The sequence below is a fragment of the Ornithorhynchus anatinus genome, chromosome 5, assembly GCF_004115215.2.
Source record: "Ornithorhynchus anatinus isolate Pmale09 chromosome 5, mOrnAna1.pri.v4, whole genome shotgun sequence".
In the NCBI taxonomy this organism is placed as follows: domain Eukaryota; kingdom Metazoa; phylum Chordata; class Mammalia; order Monotremata; family Ornithorhynchidae; genus Ornithorhynchus; species Ornithorhynchus anatinus.
Genome location: NC_041732.1, coordinates 104,509,125 through 104,534,667, shown reverse-complemented (window position 1 = coordinate 104,534,667; position 25,543 = coordinate 104,509,125). Strand labels below are relative to the sequence as shown.

At 54.4% G+C, this 25,543-nt stretch overlaps 1 protein-coding gene across 1 annotated transcript in view; it reads left to right on the top strand.

Annotated features, from left to right (window-relative positions):
• The window catches only part of ANTXR1 (ANTXR cell adhesion molecule 1), a 183,986-nt gene that overhangs the window by 140,765 nt on the left and 17,678 nt on the right, over positions 1–25,543 (top strand). The window contains exon 17 of the mRNA XM_029066000.2: positions 10,816–10,896. Within this exon, the coding sequence (XP_028921833.1) occupies positions 10,816–10,896 (81 nt within the window). The remainder of the gene's footprint in view (positions 1–10,815; positions 10,897–25,543) is intronic.

Below are 25,543 nucleotides of genomic sequence, written 5' to 3'. Positions count from 1 at the left end.
ATAGAGACAAGCCCTACCCAACAACGGGCTCATGGGGGGAGACGGACAACAAAACCAAACAAGTAGAGAGGCATCAATAGCATCAAAATGGAGAAATAGAATTAGAGAAATACATCATTAATAAAATAAGTAGAATAATTCATTCATTCGTTAGTATTTATCGAGCGCTTGCCTTGTGCAGAGCACTGAGCCCTTGGAATGGACAATTGGGCAACAGATAGAGACCGTCCCTGCCCATTGACGGGCTCACGGTCTAATCGGGGGAGACGGACAAGAACAATAGCAATAAATAGAGTCAAGGGGACGGGCATCTCATTAACAAAATAAAATGATAATAATGTCGGTATTTGTTAAGCGCTTACTACGTGCAGAGCACTGTTGGAAGCTCTGGGGGAGATATAGGGTAACCAGGTCGTCCCACGTGAGGCTCACGGTTAATCTCCATTTTACGGATGAGGTGACTGAGGCACAGAGAAGTTAATAATAATAATAATAATGTTGGCATTTGTCAGGTGCTCACTATGTGCCGAGCACCGTTCTAAGCACTGGGGGAGATACGGGCTCATCGGGTCGTCCCACGTGAGGCTCACGGTTAATCCCCATTTTACAGATGAGGTCACTGAGGCCCAGAGAGGTGAAGTGACTTGCCCACAGTCACACAGCTGACAAGTGGCGGAGCAGGGACATGAATGATAACATGAATAATATGAATAATAATAAATATGTGCAAATACGCACAAGTGCCGAGGGGGCGCGGAGGTGGGGTAGAGCAGAGGGAGGGAGTCGGGGCGATGGGGAGGGGAGGAGGAGCGGAGGAAAAGGGGTTTACGCGGGAAGCGGCATGGCCTAGGGGCAAGAGCACGGGCTTGGTAGCTCTTAGACCCCCAGCTCTGCCACTTGTCTGCTGGGTGACCTCGGGCAAGTCACTTCCCTTCTCTGAGCCTCAGTGCCCTCATCCGGAAAATGGGGATCAAGAGTGTGAGCCTCACGTGGGAGAGCGACTGTTTCCAAGATGATTGGGTTAGATCCAGTCCCTGTCCCTCTCTTCATCCCCATTTTCCAGGCGAGGGAACTGAGGCCCAGAGAAGCGACCCGTCCAGAGTCACCCCGGGGACGGGTGGCGGAGCCGGGTTTAGAACCCATGACTTTCTCAGTCCCGGGTCCCGGTTCTATCCACTAGGCCAAGCCGCTTCCGTCCTTAACATCGTCAACAGGGTAGTTATTGAGCTGTGGCTCACAGTCCGTAGCCAGGAAATTTTATGGCCGTATCATCATCAACAGTGGTAATTACTGAGCGCTTGGACCGCGTGCCCGTCCAAGGGCAGGGACCGTCTCTATCTGTTACCGATTTCTCCATTCCAAGCGCTTAGTCCGGTGCTCTGCACAGAGTAAGCGCTCAATAAATACTATTGAATGAATGGAGCACTGTTCTAAGCGCTTGGGAGATGACGATACGACAGAGATGGCAGATAGGTTCCCTACCGGTAACGAGCTTACAGTCCATTCATTCGTTCATTCGCTAGTATTTATTGAGCGCTTACTATGTGCAGAGCACCGGACTGAGCGCTTGGAATGAACGAGTCGGCAACAGATAGAGACGGTCCCCGCCATTGGACGGGCTCACGGTCCGATCGGGGGAGACGGGCGGACGAGGACGATGGCGATAGATAGAGTCGAGAGACGGTAATAGAAATGAATACGTCATTTGTGAGATATAATTTAAAACCGCAGTGCATAAGCGTCGTGGGTTTGGACGTGGGACGAAGATCACGTGTCCAAAGGTCACATTTCCAAGTGCCAAGACGAGGCAGAAGGAAGAGGGAGCTTCCTGTCTCTCCCCACTTCGGTCCATACTTCTCTTTCTGCAGAAAGGCTGTGGGCCTGTCACCCCCCCCCCCTCAAAAATCTCCAGTGGTTGCTCATCCACGTCCACAGCGGACAAAAACCCGTCCCCGTCGGCTCTAAAGCCCGTCCGTCCCCCGGCCCCCTCCGGCCTCCCCTCCCTCCTCCCCTCCTCCTCCTCCACCCCGGGCCGCCCGCCGCGCCCCTCCGCCGCCGCTCGCCTCCTCCCCGGGCCTCCGGCTCGCCCGGCCCGCCGCCCGCCCCCGGCCCGCGTCCCGCCTCCGGCCCGGGACGCCCTCGCGCCTCAAATCCAGTCGCTTCACTTCTCTGTGCCCCAGTTCCCTCATCTGTAAAAGGGGGATTAACTGTGAGCCTCCCGTGGGACGACCCGATGCCCCCGTATCTCCCCCAGCGCTTAGAACGGTGCTCTGCACATAGTAAGCGCTTAACAAATGCCAACATTATTAAATCCCAATTAATCTCCCCCCCTTCACAGCCTTATAGCAGGCCCACACCCTCCAAGAGGCCTTCCCCGACTAAGCCCCACATTTCCTCCTCTCCCACTCCCTTCTGCGTCGCCCCGACTCGCTCCCTTCATTTCGTCCCCCCTCCCGGCTCCACGCCGCTTACATGTCCGTATATCTAATTTCTTTATTTCTATTAATATCCGTCTCCCTCTCTAAACTGTAAACTCCAGTGGGCAAACCCTCAATAAGTCGGCCTGGCTGGGGGGCGGAGAGAGAGGCCGAGGGGAGGAGAACGAAAGCTTTCGGGCTTCATGTTTACACGGTTCGGACCTCGTGACTCACATTCATGCACCCCACACAAATATACACACGCAAACACGCACCCACCACCTCCCCCCCCCCCCCCCAAAAAAACACACACCCACACACTTTCCGAGCCCGTTCCGAGAAGCTTCGTGGCCTCCTGGAAGAGAACCCGGGCCCGGGCGGCAGAAGGACCTGGATTCTGATCCCGGCTCCGCCGCGGGTCCTCTGGGTGACCCTGGCCAAGTCACTTCACTTCCCCGGGCCCCGGTTCCCTCCTCTGGAAACGGGGGGTTGAGACCGTGAGCCGCAAGAGAGGCAGCGCGGCTCAGCGGAAAGAGCCCGGGCTGGGGAGTCAGAGGTCGTGGGTTCGAATCCCCGGCTCTGCCCGCTGGCAGTGGGCAAGTCACTTCACTCCTCTGGGCCTCGGTGACCTCATCTGGAAAATGGGGAATTAAGACTGTGAGCCTCCCGTGGGACGACCCGATGACCCCGGATCTCCCCCAGCGCTTAGAACGGTGCTCTGCACGGAGTAAGCGCTTAACCAATACCAACATTATTATGTGAGACAGAGACGGATCCAAGCTGGGACCGTCTACGGTGCAAACGAGATGCGGAGTTGCCTTTCGCCTCCCCCAGAGATTCAGACAGAGACAAGTGGGGTGGCCTATCTGGATTTCTACTTCACGTTTGCTTCGATTCCAGTCGGTCGGTCCATCGGTCGCTCGGATTTATCGAGCACTTGCGGTGTGCCGAAGCCCGTACTAGGCGGTTGGGAGAGGACAGTGTAACAGAGTTGGTAGACCTGAAGAAGCAGCGTGGATCAGTGGGAAGAACCCGGGCTTGGGAGTCAGAGGTCACGGGTTCGAATCGCAAATCTGCCACTTGTCAGCTGGGTGACCGTGGACAAGTCACTTCACTTCTCTGGGCCTCAGTTCCCTCATCTGTCAAATGGGGATGAAGACCGGGAGCCTCACGTGGGACGACCCGATGACCCCGGCTCTCCCCCAGCGCTTAGAACAGCGCTCTGCACGTAGTAAGCGCTTAACAAATACCAACATTATTATTATTATTATTCTCTGAGCCTCAGTGACCTCATCTGGAAAATGGGGATTAAGACTGTGAGGCCCCCGTGGGACAACCTGCTCCCCTTATACCTACCCCAGCGCTTAGAACAGCGCTCGGCACATAGTAAGCGCTTAACAGATACCACCATTATTATTATTAGACGTGTTCCCTGCCTACAGAAAGCTTTCAGGTTCAAAGGGGGAGACAGGTATTAGTAGAAAATAAATAAATGAGGGAGACGGACGTAAGCGGCGCGGGGCCGGGAGGGGGGGGATGAAGAAAGGGAGCGAGGCGGGGCGACGTGGAAGGGAGCGGGAGGAGGGGAGGGGAGGGTGCGGTCAGGGAAGGCTTCTTGGAGGAGGTGGGCCTTCGGGAAGGCTTTGAAGGACGGGGAGAGTCACTGCCGGTCGGATATGAGGAGGGAGGGCGTTCGAGGCCGGAGGCGGGATGTGGGCGAGAGGTCGGTGATGAGATAGACGAGATCGAGGTAGAGTGAATAGGTTGGCATGAGAGGAACGGAGTTCCCCATTTTACCACTTTTTCCACATTGGCGAGGGAGGCAGATAATAATGGTGGTATCCGTTAAGCGCTTCCTATGTGCCGAGCACCGTTGTAAGCGCCGGGGGAGATACGGGGTCATCGGGTCGTCCCACGGGAGGCTCCCGGTCTTCATCCCCATTTGACAGAGGAGGGAACTGAGGCCCAGAGAAGTGACGTGTTGAGGAGTTTTAAGCTACTTAGTTAGGGTATTTATTGTTTATTGGGTTCCAGCCCCGTGATTAAGCCCTGGGGTAGATGTAATATATAATAATGATAATGTTGGTATTTGTTAAGCGCTTACTATGTGCCAAGCACTGTTCTAAGCGCTGGGGGAGATAGAGGTTCGTCAGGTTGTCCCACGTGAGGCTCGCGGTGAATCCCCATTTTACAGATGAGGGAACTGAGGCCCAGAGAAGGGAAGTGACTCGCCCACCGTCACCCAGCTGACGCGTGGCAGGGCCGGGATTCGAACCCACGACCCCTGACTCCCAAGCCCGGCCTCTTTCCACTGAGCCGCGCTGCTTAACAAATACCATTACTATTATCATTGCTGACTGGCAGGGGAAAGGCGGGATAATCGCGTTGGGCACAGTCCCTGTCGATGTCGATCGCGTTTATTAATAATGATAATAATAATTGTGGTATTTGTTAAGTATTTAATATGTGCCAGGCTCCGTACTAAGCGCTGAAGTGGATACCAGCAAATTGAGCTCTTACTGTTCATTCATTCATTCATTCATTCATTCATTCATTCAACTGTCCTCTCCCAACCGCTCAGGGCGGTATTGAGCGCTTACTATGGGCAGAGCACTGGACTAAGCGCTTGGAATGGACAATGCGGCAACAGGTAGAGACCATCCCTGCCCACTGACGGGCTTACAGTCATATCGGGGTCTAAACTGTGTGCCGTACAGTTCTCACCTACTTATTGAGCGCTTACGGTGTACGTCGTAGAGTTCAGGGCTTAGGAGACTACGGTATAGCAATATCGCCGACGCATTCCCCGCCCGCAGTGAGCTCACAGTCTAGTCATTCATTCATTCATTCAATCGTATTTATCGAGCGCTTACTGTGTGCAGAGCACTGTGCTAAGCGCTTGGAAACTACAGTTCAGCAACAGAGAGAGACAATCCCTGCCCACAACGGGCTCACAGTCTAGAAGTGAGCCGGTACAGAGCTCTTGCACCCAGTAGACCGTAATCTCCTCCAGGGCAGTGACCATCTCTACTGACTCTATCGTACTCTCCCCAGCGCTCAGTACAGTGCTCGGCACACAGTAGACTCCCTTTAGGGCAGGGACTGTGTCCCCTAACTCAGTTGTCCTCTCCCAACCGCTCGGCACAGAGCTCTTGCACCCAGCAGACCGTAATCTCCTCCAGGGCAGTGACCATCTCTACTGACTCTACCGTACTCTCCCCAGCGCTCGGTACAGTGCTCGGCACACAGTAGTCTTCCTTTAGGGCAGGGATCACGTCTCCCGACTCTGTTGTCCAATATCCAGCGTTCAGTACAGTGCTCTGCACACAGTAGACCGTAAACTCCTCCAGGGCAGGAATCGCGTTTCGTATTTCAGTTGTCCTCTCCCGACCGCTCAGTACAGAGCCCCGTATCCAGTAGATCGGAAACTCCTCCAAGGCAGGAATCGTGTCTTCCCAGCTCGACTGTCCTCTCCCGACCGCTCAGTACAGAGCTCTGCGCACGGTAGACTCTAATCTCCGGGACAGGGGCCGAGTCTCCTAACTCCACCGTCCTCTCCCCCGCGTTCAGTACAGCGCAGACGGGAGGAGACGAAAGGGCCTGCGGCAGGTGAGCACTGGTTAGACGCCACAAGGCCAGCTGGAGCCCCGAATGCCCGGCGCCGGGGTGGAGGAGGGAATTTAAGCGATGCCAGATGCGGAGGCCGCGAAAGGACGGATTGCCTTTTCCTCTCCTTTTTCTGGTCGGTGCCAAGTTTCCAAAACCAGCCCTTCCTCCCAGCCCGCAAGCGCATTTGGGGACGATGACGGTGGTGGTGGTATTTGTTAAGCGCTTACTACGTGCCAAGCCCCGTTCGAAGCGCTGGGATAGATACGAGGCTATCCGATCGGCCCCCTCGGGGATTAGACCGTGAGCCCGTCGGTGGGAAGGGATCATTCAATAGTATTTATTGAGCGCTTACTCCGTGCGGAGCGCTGTACTAAGCGCTTGGAATGGACAAATCGGTAACAGATAGAGACGGTCCCTGCCCGTTGACGGGCTCACGGTCTATCCTGACTCTGCCCCTTGTCAGCCGCGTGACTATGGGCGAGTCACTTCGCTTCTCTGTGCCTCAGTGACCTCATCTGGAAAATGGGGATTAAGACCGTGAGCCTCACGTGGGACAATCTGATGACCCTGTATCTGCCCCAGCGCTCAGAACGGTGCTCTGCACGTAGTAAGCGCTTAACAAATGCCAACATTAATCGGGGGAGACGGACGGACAAGAACAATAACAATAAATAGAATCGAGGGGACGAATATCTCATTAAAACAACAGCGAATGAAGAGAATCAAGGCGATGCACATTTCATTAACCAAAGAAATCCATCTGTCGTCTCTATCTGTTGCCCAGTTGTCCATTCCAAGCGCTTAGTACAGTGCTCTGCACAGAGTAAGCGCTCGGTAAGTACCATCGAATGAATGAATATTCAATCCGTCACCTAATCTTGTCGGTCCCCACCTTTACGGCATCGCTAAAATCTGCTCCATCCTCTCCACCCAAATGGCCACCACCTTAATCCAAGCACTTATCCTATCCTGCCTTGATTAATAATAATAATAATAATAACAGTCACGATGATGGTCTTTTTTAAGCGCTTACTAGGTACCCAGCACTAGGAACTAAGCGCCGGGGTGGACACCGGCAAATCCGGTTGGACCCGGTCCCTGTCCCACGTGAGGCTCACGGGCTCCATCCCCATTTTAGAGATGGTGTCACTGAGGCCCAGAGAAGTGAAGTGACTTGCCCAAGGTCACGCAGTAGAGAAACAGGGTGGCTCCGTGGAAGGAGCCCGGGCTTGGGAGTCAGAGGTCATGGGTTTGAATCCCGGCTGCGCCGTTGGTCAGCTGTGTGACCCCGAGCAAGTCACTTCCCTTCTCTGGGCCTCAGTTCCCTCATCTATAAAGTGGGGATGAACTGTGAGCCTCACGAGGGACAACCCGATGATCCTGTATCTCCCCCAGCGCTTAGAACAGTGCTCTGCACAGAGTAAGCGCTTAACAAATACCAACCTTATTATTATTATTAGAACTCAGGTCTTCCGACTCCCAGGCCCGGGTTCTCCCCACTGGGCCGTTTCCTGCCTGCAACTCCCAACTCCTGTTTCCCAGAGGAGGTCACTGAGGCCCGGAGAAGCAAAGTGACTCGCCCAAGGTCACGCAGCAGACAAGTGGCGGAGCTGGGATTAGAACCCATGACCTTCCGACTCCCAGGCCCTGGCTCTAACCACTACGCCGTGCTGATTACTGTATCAGCCGACCTCCCGGCCTCCCGTCTCTCCCCGCTCCGGTCCATCCTTCACTCTGCCGCCCGCATCATTTTCCCACAAAAACCGTCAGTCCACGTCTCCCCGCTCCTCAAGACGCTCCACTAGTTGCCCGTCCACCTCCCCATCAGACAGAAACCGGTCCCCGTCGGCTCTAAAGCCCGTCCGTCCTCCGGCCCCCTCCGGCCTCCCCTCCCTCCTCTCCTCCTCCTCCACCCTGGGCCGCACGCCCCGCTCCTCCGCCGTCGTTCGCCTCCACCCCGGGCCTCCGGCTCGCCCGGCCCGCCGTCCGTCCCCGGCCCGCGTCCCGCCTCTGTGCTGGACGCCCTCCCTCCTCCAATCCCACACACGATCCCTCTCCCCCTCTTCAAAGCCTTATTTCAGGCCCACCTCCTCCCAGAGGCCTTCCCTGACCGCGCCCTCCTCTCCTCTTCTCCCGCTCCCTTCTGCGTCGCCCCGACTCGCTCCCTTCCTTCATCCCCCGCTCCATCCCCCAGGTCGCTTACATCCACCTCCCTCATCTATTCACGTCCGTCTCCCCCTAATAATGTTGGTATTTGTTAAGCGCTTACTATGTGCAGAGCACTGTTCTAAGCGCTGGGGGAGATCCGGGGTCATCGGGTGGTCCCTCGTGAGGCTCACAGTCTTCACCCCCCTTTTCCAGAGGAGGGAACTGAGGCCCAGAGAAGTGAAGTGACTCGCCCACGGTCACACAGCCGACGAGTGGCGGATCCGGGAGTCGGACCCATGACCTCTGACTCCCGAGCCCGGGCTCTTTCCACTGAGCCGCGCTGCTTCCCGACTGAGCGTCGTGGTCAGGGACTTTATCCACCAACTCTCTTCTATTGTCCCCTCCCAAGCGCTCAGTAAGGTGCTCTGCACACAGTAAGCGCTCAATAAATACGATCGATCGACTGATTGTTATATTGTCGTCTCCCGGGCTCTTAATGCAGTGCTCTGCCTGGGCCCGGGAGTCAGAGGGACCTGGGTTCTAATCCCGGCTCTGTCACTTGTGTGTTGTGTGATTTTTCAAGCAAGTCGCTTCACCTCTCTGGGCCTCAGTGACCTCATCTGGAAAATGGGGATGAAGACCGGGAGCCCCATGGGGACAGGGACTGCGTCCACCCTGATTCTTGTCTGTCCGTCTCCCCCGATCAGACCGTAAGCCCGTCAGAGGGCAGGGACCGTCTCTATCTGTTACCGATTTGTCCATTCCAAGCGCTTAGTAAAGTGCTCTGCACAGAGTAAGCGCTCAATAAATACTATTGAAGGAATGAATGAATGAGCTTGCGTCTACCCCAGCACTCGGTACAGTGCCTGGCCTATAGTAAGGACCTAACAAATACCATTTAAAGAAAAAAAAAGGAGGGGAGAAGCAGCGTGGCCCAGTGGAAAGATCCAGACCTGGGAGTTAGAAGGTCATGGGTTCTAATCCCGGCTCGACCCTTTGTCTGCTGAGTGATCTGGGACAAGTCACTTGGCAGGGACCGTCTCTATCTGTTGCCGACTTGTTCATCCCAAGCGCTTAGTACAGTGCTCTGCACATAGTAAGCGCTCAATAAATACTATTGAATGAATGAGTGAATGAACTTGGCTTCTCCGGGCCTCAGTTCCCTCATCCGGGAAATGGGGATGAAGACGGTGAGCCCCACGTGGGACAGGGGCCGCCTCCACTCTGATTTGCTTGTATCCACCCCAGTGTTTAGTAGAGAAGCAGCGTGGCTCGGTGGGAAGAGCCCGGGCTTGGGAGTCGGAGGTCATGGGTTCGAATCCCGGCTCGGCCACTTGTCAGCTGGGTGACTGTGGGCGAGTCACTTCACTTCTCTGGGCCTCGGTTCCCTCACCTGGAAAATGGGGATGAAGACTGTGAGCCTCACGTGAGACTACGTAATTAGCCTGTATCTAACCCAGGGCTTAGAACAGTGCTCTGCACATAATAAGCGCTTAACCAATACCAACGTTATTACAGTGCCTGGCACATAGTAATAATCATAATAATGAAGGTGTCTCAATAGAAAGAGCACAGGCTTGGGAGTCAGAGGTCATGGGTTCGAATCCCGCCTCTGCCACTTGTCAGCTGACTGTGGGCGAGTCACTTCACTTCTCCGTGCCTCAGTTACCTCATCTGTAAAATGGGGATTAACTGTGAGCCTCATGTGGAACAACCTGATCGCCTTGTATCCCCCCAGCGCTTAGAACAGTGCTCGGCACATAGTAAGCGCTTAACAAATACCAACACTATTATTATTATTATTATTATTAAGCGTTTACTATGTGCCGAGCACTGTTCTAAGCGCCGGGTAAGCATGGCTGAGTGGCAAGAGCATAGGTTTGGGAGTGAGAGGACGTGGGTTTTAATTCCGGCTCCACCACCTGTCTGCTGTGTGACTAGGGCAAGTCACTTCACTTCTCTGTGCTTCAGTTACTTCGTCTGGAAAATGGGGGTGAAGACCGTGAGCCCCACAACCTGATTATCTTGTATCTCCCCCAGCGCTCAGAACAGCGCTCGGCACATAGTAGGCGCTTAACCGATACCATGAGAATAATAATAATAATTATGAGAGAGGAGCCCTGCCCCGAGGAAATGTCCGGTGTAGTTTTTTCCGGGCAGGGGACTCTGAGCCATCCGACGCCCTCTGCTCTCCGAGATAATACTAATGTTGGTATCTGTTAAGCGCTCACTGTGTGCCGAGCGCTGTTCTAAGCGCCGGGGTAGACGCAGGGTCATCAGGTTGTCCCACGTGAGGCTCACGGTCAATCCCCATTTTCCAGATGAGGGAACTGAGGCCCAGAGACGTGAAGTGACTCGCTCACCATCACACAGCTGACAAGTGGCAGAGGCGGGATTCTAACTCATGACCCCTGACTCCCAAGCCACTGAGCCACGCTGCTTTTGATGACCATGGTATCGGGTGAGCGCTTACTATGGGCCAGGCACCGTGCTAAGCGCCGGGTGGACGGTGAGCGGCGCCGGGGGTCGGGAGGATGTGTCCGAGGGCCCGGGCCGGGGGGCGAGGTGCGGTCTCTGAGGGCGGGGGGGGGGGTCTCTGGGAGAGGACGGGGGTCTCTGACGGCGGCCTCCGGTCTTGCAGGGGAAACTGGACGCCCTGTGGATTCTGCTGAGGAAGGGGTACGACCGCGTGTCCGTCATGCGCCCGCAGCCCGGAGACAAGGTGAGGAACGCCGGCCGAGGGCCAGGGGGTGGCCTCCCCGCGCGCTCACACACACCGCACGACTCTCGCACACTGCTCGACTCTCACACACTGCACAGCACACACACCCCCCACCCTCACACCTCACACACACCCGGTGTCCCTCGTGCGCCCGCAGCCCGGAGACAAGGTGAGGAACACGGGCCGACGGGCAGCGGGTGGCCTCCCTGCGTGCTCACACACACACTCACACACACACGCACTCTGCACACCACAGACACCGCACACCACACACACACACTGCACACCACACACGCACCCACTCACGCCACACACACACCCACCCGATGTCCGTCATGCGCCCGCAGCCCGGAGACAAGGTGAGGAACACGGGCCGACGGGCAGCCTGTGGCCTCCCTGCGTGCTCCCACACACGTACACACACACTCTCTGCACATCACACACACCACACACACACACACACACACACACACCCCACACACACACCGCCACGCACCCACGGTCCCTCATGCGCCCGCAGACGGGCGTCAAGGGCGAGAGAGAGGGACAGACCACGCACCAGCTTCCTCTCATTCACAGACCAACCCACACACACAAAACCACACACACGTGCACACACGCACGCACACACACAGAGCGTCAGTGATGCCCAAGGCGACAGCCAGTGTCCACACAAACACACACACACCCAAGCGCGCACACAAGGGCGGCGATGCGCCCTGCAGCCGGGGGACAAGGTGACAGCTGGCCCACACATACGGTCTCTGTTGCCGATTTGTCCATTCGAAGCGCTTAGTACAGTGCTCTGCACCTAGTAAGCGCTCAATAAGTACTATTGAATGAATGAATGAATAAACACATGTACACAAACGTACACACACCCCCCACACTCACACCAACACCCCCGGTCTTCCCGGCCTCCATTCATTCATTCATTCATTCAATAGTATTTATTGAGCGCTTACTATGTGCAGAGCACTGTACTAAGCGCTTGGGATGAACAAGTCGGCAACAGATAGAGACGGTCCCCGCCGTTTGACGGGCTTACGGTCTGATCGGGGGAGACGGACAGACGAGAACAATGGCAATAAACAACCTCGAGGGGAAGAACATCTCGTAAAAACCGATGGCGACTAAATAGAATCGAGGCGATGTACAATTTATTGACAAAATAAATAGGGTAACGAAAATATATACGGTCGAGCGGACGAGTACGGTGCCGTGGGGATGGGAAGGGAGAAGTGGAGGAGCGGAGGGAAAAGGGGAAAATGAGGCTTTAGCTGCGGAGAGGTAAAGGGGGGATGGCAGAGGGAGTAGAGGGGGACGAGGAGCTCAGTCTGGGAACGCCTCTCGGAGGAGGTGATTTTTAAGTAGGGTTTCGAAGAGGGAAAGAGAATCGGTTCGGCGGAGGCGAGGAGGGAGGGCGTTCCGGGACCGCGGGAGGACGCGACCCGGGGGTCGACGGCGGGACGGGCGAGACCGAGGGACGGCGAGGAGGCGGGCGGCGGAGGAGCGGAGCGGGCGGGGTGGGCGGTAGAAAGAGAGAAGGGAGGAGAGGTAGGAAGGGGCGAGGTGATGGAGAGCCTCGAAGCCTAGAGTGAGGAGATTTTGTTTGGAGCGGAGGTCGACGGGCAACCACCGGAGTTGTTTAAGAAGGGGAGTGACACGCCCAGATCGTTTCTGCGGGAAGATGAGCCGGGCGGCGGAGTGAAGGATAGACCGGAGCGGGGCGAGAGAGGAGGAAGGGAGGTCAGAGAGAAGGCCGACACGGTAGTCTAGCCGGGATATAACGAGAGCCCGTAGCGGTAAGGTAGCCGTCTGGGTGGAGAGGAGAGGGCGGATCTCGGCGATATCGTAGAGGTGAGACCGGCGGGTCTCGGTGACGGATAGGATGCGTGGGGTGAACGAGAGGGACGAGTCGAGGATGACACCGAGATCGCGGGCCTGCGGGACGGGAAGGACGGTCGCGCCATCGACGGTGATAGAGAAGTCCGGGAGAGGACCGGGTTCGGGAGGGAAGACGAGGAGCTCGGTCTCGCTCGTGTCGAGTTTTAGGCGGCGGGCCGACATCCGGGCGGAGACGTCCCGGAGGCGGGAGGAGACGCGAGCCCGAAGGGAGGGGGAGAGGACGGGGGCGGAGATGTAGATCCGCGTGTCATCTGCGTAGAGATGGTAGTCGAGGCCGTGAGAGCGGATGAGTTCACCGAGGGAGTGAGTGTAAATGGAGAACGGAAGAGGGCCGAGAACTGACCCTCGAGGAACTCCGACGGTTAAAGGATGGGAGGGGGAGGAGGCTCCAGCGTAGGCAACCACCAGAGAAGGCAACCACGACGGTCCACTGTGTCTCCACATGAGGGAGGGGTCTCTGAGGTCTGAGGGGTCTCTGGGGTCCGAGGGGCCGGAGACTACCGTAGCCACCCCGGGAGCCCCTGCGGGTGGACAGAAGGGGCGGAGACATCTATTGCACTCTCCCAGGCGCCCAGCGCTTAGGACAGTGCTCTGCACGCAGTAAGCGCTCAATAAATACCCTGACTAGGGAAGCAGCGTGGCTCAGTGGAAAGAGCCCGGGCTTGGGAGTCAGAAGTCATGGATTCGAATCCCGGCTCCGCCGCTCGCCAGCTGGGTGACTTTGGGCGAGTCGCTTCACTTCCCTGTGCCTCAGTGACCACATCTGTAAAAGGGGGATTAAAACTGTGAGCCCCACGTGGGACAACCTGATCACCTTGTATCCCTCCAGCGCTTAGAACGGTGCTTTGCACATAATGAGCGCTTAACAAATACCAACATTATTAACTAACTGCAGGGAAGACCCAAGCAGCTCCTTGAGAAGTCATTTTACTGTTCAGTCGTGTTCACCGGGCGCCCACTGTGTGCAGAGCACTCTACGAAGCGCTTGGGAGAGGACGGTGTAATAACGGAGGGACCCACTCCTGCCCACGATGAGCTCACTGTCTAGAGGGGGAGACTGAGATTAATAATAATAATAATAATAATAATAATGTTGGTATTTGTTAAGCGCTTACTACGTGCAGAGCACCGTTCTAAGCGCTGGGGGAGATACAGGGTCATCAGGTTGTCCCACGTGGGGCTCACAGTCTTCATCCCCATTTGACAGATGAGGGAACTGAGGCCCAGCGAAGTGGAATGACTCGCCCACGGTCACCCAGCTGACGAGTGGCAGAGCCGGGATTCGAACCCCTGACCTCTGACTCCCAAGCCCGGGCTCTTTCCACTGACCCACGCTGCTTCTCTTAGATTAGACCGTGAGCCCGTCATTGGGCAGGGATGGTCTCCATCTGTTGCCCAATTGTCCATTCCAAGCGCTTAGTACAGTGCTCTGCACATAGTAAGCGCTCAATAAATGCGGTTGAATGAATGAATGAGAGGGAGGGGGAGAAGAGAAGAGGAGGGCATAATCGGGGAAGGCTTCTTGGAGGAGACCCGAGCCAGCCCCCGGCCTTCGGGCAGAAAGGTAACTAGACCGTGAGCTCGTTGTGGGCAGGGATTGTCTCTCTTTATTGCTGGATTGTACTTCCCCGAGCGCTTAGCACAGTGCCCTGCACACAGTCAGCGCTCAATAAATATGATTGAATGCATGGATTTTGAAATGCGGGTAGAACTAGAGCAAACCGCTGGCAGAGCTGGGGGGGGGGCGGGGGGAGTCTGCTTTCCATTTGATAAGCCGCGTGGCTCAGTGGAAAGAGCCCGGGCCTGGGAGGCAGAGGTCGTGGGTTCGAATCCCGGCTCCGCCACTCGTCTCCTGGGTGACGTCGGGCCAGTCGCTTCACTTCTCTGGGCCTCAGTTCCCTCCTCTGGAAAATGGGGGTGAAGACTGGGAGCCCCACGGGGGACGGGGACTGGGTCCGACTGATTACTTTGTATCTCCCTCAGCGTTTAGTACAGTGTCTGTCTTGGTACTTGACAAATACCATTAAAATTTTTTTAAAAATTAAAAAAATCAGCCTTTCCCCATTCCAGAGTCAAAAGGGGAGAGGGGAGAGATAGATCTAACAATAATGACGGTACAAGCTAAGCGCTTACTATGTGCCAAGCACTGTTCCAAGAGCTGGGGGAGATACAAGGTAATAAGGTTGGCCACAGTCCCTGTCCCTCGTGGGGATCGCACTCTAATCCCCATTTTCCAGATGAGGTCACTGAGGCCCAGAGAAGTGAAGTGACATGCCCAAGGTCACACAAGCAGACATATGGCAGAGCCGGGATTAGAACCCAGGTCCCTCTTCCTCCCAGGCCCGGGCTCTACCCACTAAGCCATGCTGCTTCTCATCCTGTGGCTCAGTGGAAAGAGCCCGGGCTTGGGAGTCAGAGGTCATGGATTCGAATCCCGGTTCTGCCACTTATCAGCTGTGTGACTGTGGGCAAGTCACTTCACTTCTCTGGGCCTCAGTTACCTCGTCTGTAAAATGGGGATGAAGACTGGGAGCCTCACACGGGACAACCCGATGACCCCGTATCTCCCCCAGCGCTTAGAACAGTGCTCTGCACATAGTAAGCGCTTAACAAATACCAACATTATTATTATTATTATTACAGAGCCTGGCACATAGTAAGCGCTTAACAAATATCATGAAGAAATAAAAAATGGGGCCTATTGCGGGAATTCAGTATCCAGAAAGGACTTCCTGAGGGGGATTTCCAGGGTGACCACGCTCACCGGAAATGTGTTGGCCTTATTTCGTTGTGGGCAGGGATTGTGTCTGTTATATTGTTCTACTGTCCTCTCCCAAGCGCTTTGTACAGTGTTCTACACACAGTAAGCGCTCAGTAAATATATTGCCAGACTTCCTGATTTAGCATCCCACAGCAAGATATAATAATAATAATAATGTTGATATTTGTTAAGCGCTTACTATGTGCAGAGCACTGTTCATTCATTCGATAATATTTATTGAGCGCTTACTACGTGCAGAGCACCGGACTAAGCGCTTGAAACGGACAGATCGGCAACAGATAGAGACGGTCCCCGCCCTCCGACGGGCTCACGGTCTAATCGGGGGAGACGGACGGACGAGAACGACGGCGATAGATAGAGTCGAGGGGAAGGACGTCTCATTAAAACGATGGCGAATAAAATAGAATGAGGGCGATGTACGTCTCATTAAACAAAATAAATAGGGTGACGAAGATACAGACGGTCGAGCGGACGAGTACGGTGCCGAGGGGCTGGGATGGGAGAGGGGGAGGAGCGGAGGGAAAGGGGGGAAAGGGGGCTTAGTTGAGGGGAGGCGAAGGGGGAGCAGAGAGGGAGCAGGGGGAAAAGGGGAAGCTCAGTGTGGGAAGGCCTCTCGGAGGAGGTGAGCTTTAAGTAGGGTTTTGAAGAGGGGAAGAGGGGAAGAGAGTGAGTTCGGCGGAGGCGAGGAGGGAGGGCCTTCCGGGACCGCGGGTCGACGGCGGGACGGGCGAGACCGGGGGACGGCGAGGAGGCGGGCGACCGGAGGAGCGGAGCGTGCGGGGTGGCCGGCGGAAAGGGAGAAGGAGGAGAGGTAGGAGGGGGCGAGGGGATGGACGGCCTCGAAGCCTAGAGTGAGAAGTTTTTGTTTCGTGCGGAGGTCGATGGGCAACCACTGGAGGTGTTTAAGGAGGGGAGTGACAGGCCCGGAGCCTTTCTGCAGGAAGATGAGCCGGGCGGCGGTGTGAAGAATAGACCGGAGCTGGGGGAGAGAGGAGGAAGGGAGGTCGGAGAGAAGGCCGACACGGTAGTCTAGCCGGGATATTACAAGAGCCAGCCGGGATGTTACAGGAGAGCCTGTAATACTCTCTCAGTGTAGAGACACTGTTCTAAGCGCTGGGATAGATACAGGGTCATCAGGTTGTCCCAGGTGAGGTTTGCAGTCTTCATTCCCATTTTCCAGATGAGGGAACTGAGGCCCAGAGAAGTGAAGTGACTTGCCCACAGTCACACAGCTAAGTGGCAGAGCTGGGATTCGAACCCGTGACCTCCGACTCCCAAGCCCGGGCTCTTTCCATGGAGCCACACTGCTTCCCTTCGTCAAACTGTCAAACGTGGTCGAAAGGTGGTCAAAACGTGGTCGAAAGGAGAAAGATATTCCCCCTTGCTGTTGGACTGACCCTCCAAACTGCTCAGCACCCCCAGACAGGTGGCGGAGCCGGAATTAGAACCCATGACCTTCTGACTCCCAGGCCCGGGCTCGACCCACTACGCCAGGCTGCTTCAGACACTGTACTAAGCAAACGGTACCGATACCATTTTTAAAAAAGCCAGTCGATTGTATTTATTGACTGCTTACTGTGTGCACGGCTCTGTGCTCAGCGCCGGGGAAGGGGCAGCGCAACGATAAACAGATGCATTTTCTGCCCACGGAGACTGTGGATAGAGCACGGGAGTCGGAGGTCACGGGTTCTAATTCCGCCTCTGCGACGTGTGACAGTGGGCAAGTCACTTGGCTTCTCGGTGCCTCGGTTACCTCATCTGTCAAATGGGGATGAAGACCGTGAGCCCCACGTGGGACAACCCGATGACCCTGTATCTCCCCCAGCGCTTAGAACAGTGCTCGGGACATAGTAAGCGCTTAACAAATACCAACATTATTATTATTATGTCTGCTGAGCGACCTCAGGCAAGTCACTTGGCTTCTCTGCACCTCAGTGACCCCGTCTGTAAAAGGGGGATGGAGACCGGGAGCCCCACGTGGGACAGGGACTGTGTCCAACCCGATTTGCTCGTAACTACCCCAGTGCTTAGTACAGTGCCTGGCACATAGTAAGCGCTTAACAAATACCATAATCAGCCCCTCCTCAAGTCCCCCAGACAAAGACTCTCCCCCTCTTCAAAGCCTTACTGAAGCCCCATCTCCTCCAAGAGGCCTTCCCTGACTAAGCCCCACTTTTCTTCATACTAATAACAATAATTCATTCATTCATTAGTATTTATTGAGCCCTTACTATGTGCAGAGCACTGTACTAAGCGCTTGGAATGGACAATTCGCCAACAGATAGAGACGATCCCTGCCCATTGACAGGCTTACAGTCCAATGACGGTATTCGTTAAGCAGCGTGGCTTAGCGGAAAGAGCCCGGGCTTGGGAGTCAGAGGTCGTGGGTTCAAATCCCAGCTCTGCCACTAGTCTGCTGGGTGACTTTGGGCAAGTCACTTCACTTCTCTAAGCCTCAGTGACCTCATCTGGAAAAATGGGGATTAAAAAAATGTGAGCCCCACGTGGGACAATCTGCTGACCCTGTATCTCCCCCGGCTCTTAGAACAGTGCTCGGCACGTAGTAAGCGCTTAACAAATACCCTTATCAATTAATTAATTAAGCGCTTACTATGTGCCAAGCACTGGGGTAGATTCAAGATCATCAGGGTGTCCCACGTGGGGCTCACAGTCATCTCCCACTCCCTTCTGCGTCGCCCTGACTCGCACCCTTTGCTCTTTCCCCCTCCCAGCTCCGCACCGCTGATGGTCCGTATCTCTCATTTTATTTATTTCTATTGCTGTTCGTCAGGACTGTAAACTCGCTGTAGGCAGGGAATGTCACCGTTTATTGTTGTATTGTCCTCTCCCAAGCGCTCAGCCCATTGCTCTGCACACAGTAAGCGCTCAATCAATACGATTAAATGAAAGGAGGGGAAGACAAGCATTAAGAGTCCCCCAAGATTCCTCCCTGGGGCTTCCCCTCAGAGCACATCGGCCTTATCCGTTAGACGTTCGATCGCGTTTCCCCCGGACATCCTGGAATGAAAAGAGAGAAGCCGCGTGGCTTAGTGGAAAGAGCCCGGGCTGGGAGTTAGAAGGTCCTGGGTTCTAATCCAGGCTCCGCCTCTTGTCCCCTGTGTGACTCTGGGCCAGTCACTTCACTTCTCTGAGCCTCAGTTCCCTCACCTGTCAAATGGGGATGAAGACTGGGAGCCTCACGTGGGACAACCTGATGACCTGGTATCTCCCCCAGCGCTTAGACAGTGCTTGGCACATAGTAAGCGCTTAAGCAGCGTGGCTCAGTGGAAAGAGCATGGGCTTTGGAGTCAGAGGTCATGAGTTCGAATCCCGGCTCTGCCACTTGTCAGCTGTGTGACTGTGGGCAAGTCACTTAACTTCTCTGGGCCTCAGTTACCTCATCTGTAAAATGGGGATTAAGACTGTGAGCCCCATGTGGGACAACCTGATTCCCCCGTGTCTCCCCCAGCGCTTAGAACAGTGCTCTGCACGTAGTAAGCGCTTAACAAATACCAACATTATTATTATTAACAAATGCCATCATTATTATTTTGATGCTATTGATGCCTACTTGTTTTGTTTCGTTGTCTGTCTCACCCTTCTTGACCGAGAGCCCATTGTTGGGTAGGGATGGTCTCTATCTGTGGCCGAATTGCACCTTCCAACCGCTTAGTACAGTGCTCTGCACACAGTAAGCGCTGAATAAACACGACTGAGAATGAACGAACGGATGAACTCCCCTTTCCCCCCACGCTGACCCAAATCCCACCAGGCCAGGGTGGCTCTGCACGAAGGCAGGGGGCCGGACCAGATGACCTCTCAGGCTTTCCCGCAAGCCCGGAGTTCTAAGATTATGAATTAAATCTCATCCCCAAGGACTGGGATGAGATCTTGCAAAATAACAGCCGAATGTATGCTTTTGATTAATTCGAACGAGAAGCATCGAGCCAAGCTCCGGGAGGGGAGGTCGGGAGCCATGCATTCATTCAATAGTATTTATTGAGCGCTTACTAGGTGCAGAGCACTGGACTAAGCGCTTGGAATGGACAATTCGGCAACAGATGGAGACAATCCCGGCCCATTGACGGGCGCGCAGTCTAATATTCACGGCAAGGTTTTGGGGTATTGCAGAAAACACCCCAGAAAACAGGAGTGGGGGCGAGGGAGAAAGGCCCAGTCCAGGAAAAAAGAAGGCGTCGACAGCGAGGATACGTTTGGCTCTAGGTTTTGGATCGTTCTCCTCTTGAGTCAAACAAGTCGAATAGAAACTTCAAAGGCCGAGCTTCCAGGCTCCCAGGAAAGTCTGACCAAGACGATGAGGTCACGGGGCCCGGCTCCTTTCCTCGGGCAGAAGATGGCATCCGGTCAAGGGAGGGAGAAGCGATGGGAGGAGGAGAAGCAATTCCCAGCGCCTTACTGGTCGTCACCCTGGACTGGAGGAGGAGCCCGGGCCATGCCGGGCAATTAGCCGCCCCAGTCTTAGCCGCCGACGGAGTCTATTCCGTTCCTTTTACGGTGACTCTCGACGGCTCTTTCCGAAGGCGCTTTAAAGGCCGAGTTGCCGAGTTGTACTTTCCAACCGCTCAGTCCAGTGCTCCGCACACAGTGAGCGTTCAATAGATATGACTGGATGAATTCATTCATTCACTAGTATTTATTGAGCACTTACTGTGTGCGGAGCACTGGACTAAGCGCTTGGAATGTGCAATTCGGCAACAGAGAGAGACAGTCCCTGCCCGCTGACGGGCTTACGGTCTAATCGGGGGAGACGGACGGACGAAACAAGACAACATAATCACGATAAATAGGATCAAGGGGAAGGACACCTCAGTGACAAAATAAATAGGGTAATAATATGTAGACAGATGAGCAGAGTGCTGAGGGGAGGGGAAGGGAGAGGGGGAGGAGGAGAGGGAAAGGGAGGAGAAGAGGGCTTAGCTGAGGAGAGGCGAAGGGGGGGGCGGTAGAGGGAGCAGAGGGAAAAGGGGAGTTCAATCTGGGAAGGCCTCTCGGAGGAGGTGAGCTCTCAGTAGGGTTTCGAAGAGGGGAAGAGAGTGAGTTCGACGGAGGCGAGGAGGGAGGGCCTTCCGGGACCGTGGGAGGGCGTGGGCCGGGGGTCGACGGCGGGACGGGCGAGACCGGGGGACGGCGAGGAGGCGGGCGACCGGAGGAGCGGAGCGGGCGGGGCGGGCGGCGGAAAGGGAGAAGGGAGGAGAGGTGGGAGGGGGCGAGGGGACGGACGGCCTCGAAGCCCAGAGTGAGGAGTTTTTGTTTCTTGTGGAGGTTGATGGGCAACCACTGGAGGTTTTGGAGGGGAGTGACAGGACCCGAGCGTGAATTAGAGAAGCAGCTTGGCCTAATGGCTAGAGTACGGGCCTGGAGGTCAGAAGGCCATAGGTTCTAATCCTCACCCCGCCACTTGTCTGCTGTGTGACTTTAGGCCAGTCACTTCATTTCTCTGGGCCTCAGTGACCTCATCTGTAAAATGGGGAGTGAGACCGTGAGCCCCAGAAGCAGCGTGGCGCAGTGGAGAGAGCACGGGCTTTGGGGTCAGGGCTCATGAGTTCGAATCCCAGCTCTGCCACTCGTCAGCTGTGTGACTGTGGGCGAGTCACTTCACTCCTCTGGGCCTCAGTTCCCTCATCTGTAAAATGGGGATTATGACCGTGAGCCCCACGTGGGACAACCTGATTCCCCTGTGTTTACCCCAGCGCTTAGAACGGTGCTCTGCACATAGTAAGCGCTTAACAAATACCAACATTATTATTATCATAAGGGACTGTGCCCAATCAAATTTGCGTGTATCTACCCCAGCACTTAGTACGGCGCCTGGCACACAGTAAGTAATTAACAAATACCATAATTATTATTATTATTATTGTAAGGGCTTACCGTGTGCCAGGCACTGTACTAAGCGCCGGGGTGGATACGAGCGGATTGAGTCGGACACAATCCCTGTTCCACATGGGGCTCACAGTCTTAATCTCCGCTTAGGAAGTAATGTAACTGAGGCACTGAGAAGTTAATAGACTTGTCCAAGGTCACACAGGAGCCAGCTAATAATAATAATAATGTTAGTATTTAAGCGCTTACTATGTGCAGAGAACTGTTCTAAGCGCTGGGGTAGATACAGGGTCATCAGGTTGTCCCACATGAGGCTCACAGTTAATCCCCATTTTACAGATGAGGGAACTGAGGCCCAGAGAAGTGAAATAACTTGCCCACAGTCACCCAGTTGACAAGTGGCAGAGCCGGGATTCGAACCCATGACCCGTGACTCCCAAGCCCGGGCTCTTTCCGCTGAGCCACGCTGCTTCCCTGGTGGCGGAGCCCGGATTAGAACCCAGGTCCTTCTGACTCCTCTCCTCCCCCTCCCTTCTGAGTCACCCCGCCTCGCTCCCTTCCTTCCTCCCCATCCCAGCCCCGCACCGCTTCCGTCGACATCCCTCATTTTATTTATTCCTATTGTGTCAATCTCCTCCTCTAATCACTGTGGGCAGGGAAAGTGTCTGTTATATTGCTGTATCATTCAATAGTATTTATTGAGCGCTTACTATGTGCAGAGCACTGGACTAAGCGCTTGGAATGGACAATTCGGCAACAGAGATCGTCCCTGCCCAATGACGGGCTTCTGTATCGTACTCTCCCAAGCACCAAAGACAGTGCTCTGCGTTCCTTCGTTCATTCAGTCGTATTTATTGAGCACCTACTGAGTACTAAGCGCTTGGAAAGTACAACTGGGCAACAAAGGTCAGAGGTCACGGGTTCGACTCCCGGGCTCTGCCACTCGTCAGCTGGGTGACTGTGGGCGAGTCACTTCACTTCTCTGTGCCTCAGTTATCTCATCTGTAAAATGAGGATTCGCTGTGAGCCTCACGTGGGATGACCCGATGACCCTGTATCTCCCCCAGCGCTTAGAACAGTGCTCGGCACATAGTGAGCGCTTAACAGATACCAACATTATTATTAACAAATAGGGACAATCCCTACGCAACGACGGGGGAGCAGCGTGGCTTAGTGGCAAGAGCCTGGGCTTCGGAGTCAGAGGTCATGGGTTCGACTCCCGGCTCGGCCAGTTGTCAGCTGTGTGACTGTGGGCGAGTCACTTCACTTCTCTGGGCCTCAGTTACCTCATCTGTCAAATGGGGATGAAGGCTGTGAGCCCCACGTGGGACAACCTGATTCCCCCGTGTCTCCCCCAGCGCTTAGAACAATGCTCGGCACATAGTAAGCGCTTAACAAATACCAACATTATTATTATTATAATTATTATTATTATTATTAAGAAGGGAGGAGACAGACAACGAAACATTCATTCATTCAATCGTATTTATTGAGCGCTTTACTATGTGCAGAGCACTGGACTAAGCGCTCAGAATGGACAACTGGGCAACAGATAGAGACCATCCCTGCCCAGTCACGGACTCACGGTCTAAACGGGGGAGACGGACGGCAAAGCAAAACAGAACAAAACAAAACAAGGCAACATCATCGAGATCAATAAAATCAAGGGGACGGACACCTCATTAACAAAATAAATAGGGGAACAAATAATCTATACAAATGAGCACAGTGCTGAGGGCAGGGAAGGGAGAAGGGGAGGAGCAGAGGGAAAGGGGGGTTCAGTCTGGGAAGGCCTCCTGGAGGAGGTGACCTCTCAGGCATCAATAGCGTCCGTGCTCAATAAATGAGAAGCGGCGTGGCTCGGTGGAAAGAGCCCGGGCTCGGGAGTCAGAGGTCATGGGTTCCAATCCCCGTTCAGCCGCTTGTCAGCTGGGTGACTTTGGGCAAGTCACTTCACGTCTCTCAGTTCCCTCATCTGGAAAATGGGGATGAAGACTGGGAGCCTCACGTGGGACAACCTGATGACCTTGTATCCTCCCCAGAGCTTAGAACAGCGCTCTGCACAGAGTGAGCGTTTAACAAATGCCATCATCATTATTATCATTATTATTAAATACCCCCAATTAGACCGTGAGCCCGCCGATGGGCAGGGATTGTCTCTATCTGTTGCCGATTTGTACATTCCAAGCGCTTAGTGCAGCGCTCTGCACGTAGTAAGCGCTCAATAAATACTAATGAATAAAATACAATTCACTGACCGACAGACTCATTTCCCAGAACGATTGCTCGCCCGGAGAGAAATCTCCTGACCCTAAGAAGCCCGCTGACTAGTTTTTAGGGTTTTATTTTTTTTTAATTGGCATTTATCTGCTCAGCGCGTAACCCTCTTTATGACTCCTTCTACTACCGTATAAACATCACTGATTTCCAAGCGTTTATTTCACCTTTGCCGGTCGGAGCTGTGTCGGGAGATTCTGATCTCTCATGGTGTCCCAGTCTGAGTTGGAATTTAAGAGATTCTGCTCTGGTTTACTCCGTTTCCACTTTATATCACCAGGAAGGACAAGAGATGAGAAAACCACACTTCGGTTGAAGAGGTCGGCGGCTGGGAAAACAACAAGAAACGTGGCTAGCCGTGATTATTTTCCCTTAAAAAGCCTCCGCCTTAGTGGTGGAATGTGCAAGAATCAGTCGATGGTATTTACTGAGCGCTTCCTGAGTGCGGAGCGGTGTATTAAGCGCTGGGGAGAGGACAGTGCGACGATTAAACAGACCCATTTCCTGTCCGGTCCTGTCCTAAGGAGCACTTTGGCCTAGTGGAAAGAGCTTAGGAAAGAGCTTGGGGAAGCAGCGTGGCTCAGTGGAAAAGAGCCTGGGCTTCGGAGTCAGAGGTCATGAGTTCGACTCCTGGCTCTGCCACTCGTCAGCTGTGTGACTGTGGGCGAGTCACTTCACTTCTCTGGGCCTCAGTTCCCTCATCTGTAAAATGGGGATTAACTGTGAGCCTCCCGTGGGACGACCCGATGACCCCGTATCTCCCCCAGCGCTTAGAACGGTGCTCGGCACATAGTAAGCGCTTAACAAATACCAACATTATTAACATTATTAGCTTAGGCCTGGGAGTCAGAGGACCTGGGCTCTAATCTCGCCAGGGCCACTTTAGGCAAGTCACTTGACTCCTCCGTGCCTCAGTTTCCTGTTCTGCAAAATGGGGATTGATAATGATAACGATGGCATCTATTAAGCGCTTACTATGTGCCAAGATTCAATCCCCATACACCCTCTTACTTAGATTAGTGAGTCCCATGTGGGACCCGATTATCTTGCATCTACCCCGACGCTTAGTACAGTGCTTGAGAAGCAGCGTGGCTCAGTGGCAAGAGCCCGGGCTTGGGAGTCAGAGGTCATGGGTCCTAATCCCGACTCCACCCCTTGTCAAGCTGGGTGACACTGGGCAAGTGACTTTACCTCTCTGAGCCTCGGTTCCCTCATCTGTAAAATGGGGGCTAAGACTGTGAGCCCCACGAGGGACAACTGATCAGCTGGTATCCCCCCAGTGTTTTAAACAGTGCTTGGCACATAGTAAGTGCTTAACAAATACCAGCATTATTATTATTAAAAAATACCGTTATCGTGAGAATTATTATTATAGAATGACAGAGTTATGTCGCCCTGCCCACAAAGAGCATATAGTCCAGAGGATTAAGAAGCTAAGAATGAAACCTCCTTGATGGCAGGGATTTACTGATGATGATGATGATGGTATTTGTTAAGCGCTTACGATGCGCCAAGCACTGTTCTAAGCGCTGGGGGAGATAAAAGCGAATCAGGTTGGACCCAGTCCCTGTCCCCCGTGGGACTCACAGTCTTAACCCCATTTTCCAGATGAGGGAACTGAGGCCAAGAGAAGGGAAGTGACTTTCCCTAGGTCGCACAGGAGATAAGCGGCAGAGCCGGGATTAGAACCCAGGTCCTTCTGGCTCTGCCTGGGCTCTTACCCACTTGGCCCTGTTGATTCCCCTACTGTACTCTCCCAAGTGCCTAAAGCAGTGCTCGGCACAGAGCAAGCACTAAATACTGCTTGATTGATTGAGGAAATGATTAGGATTCGCT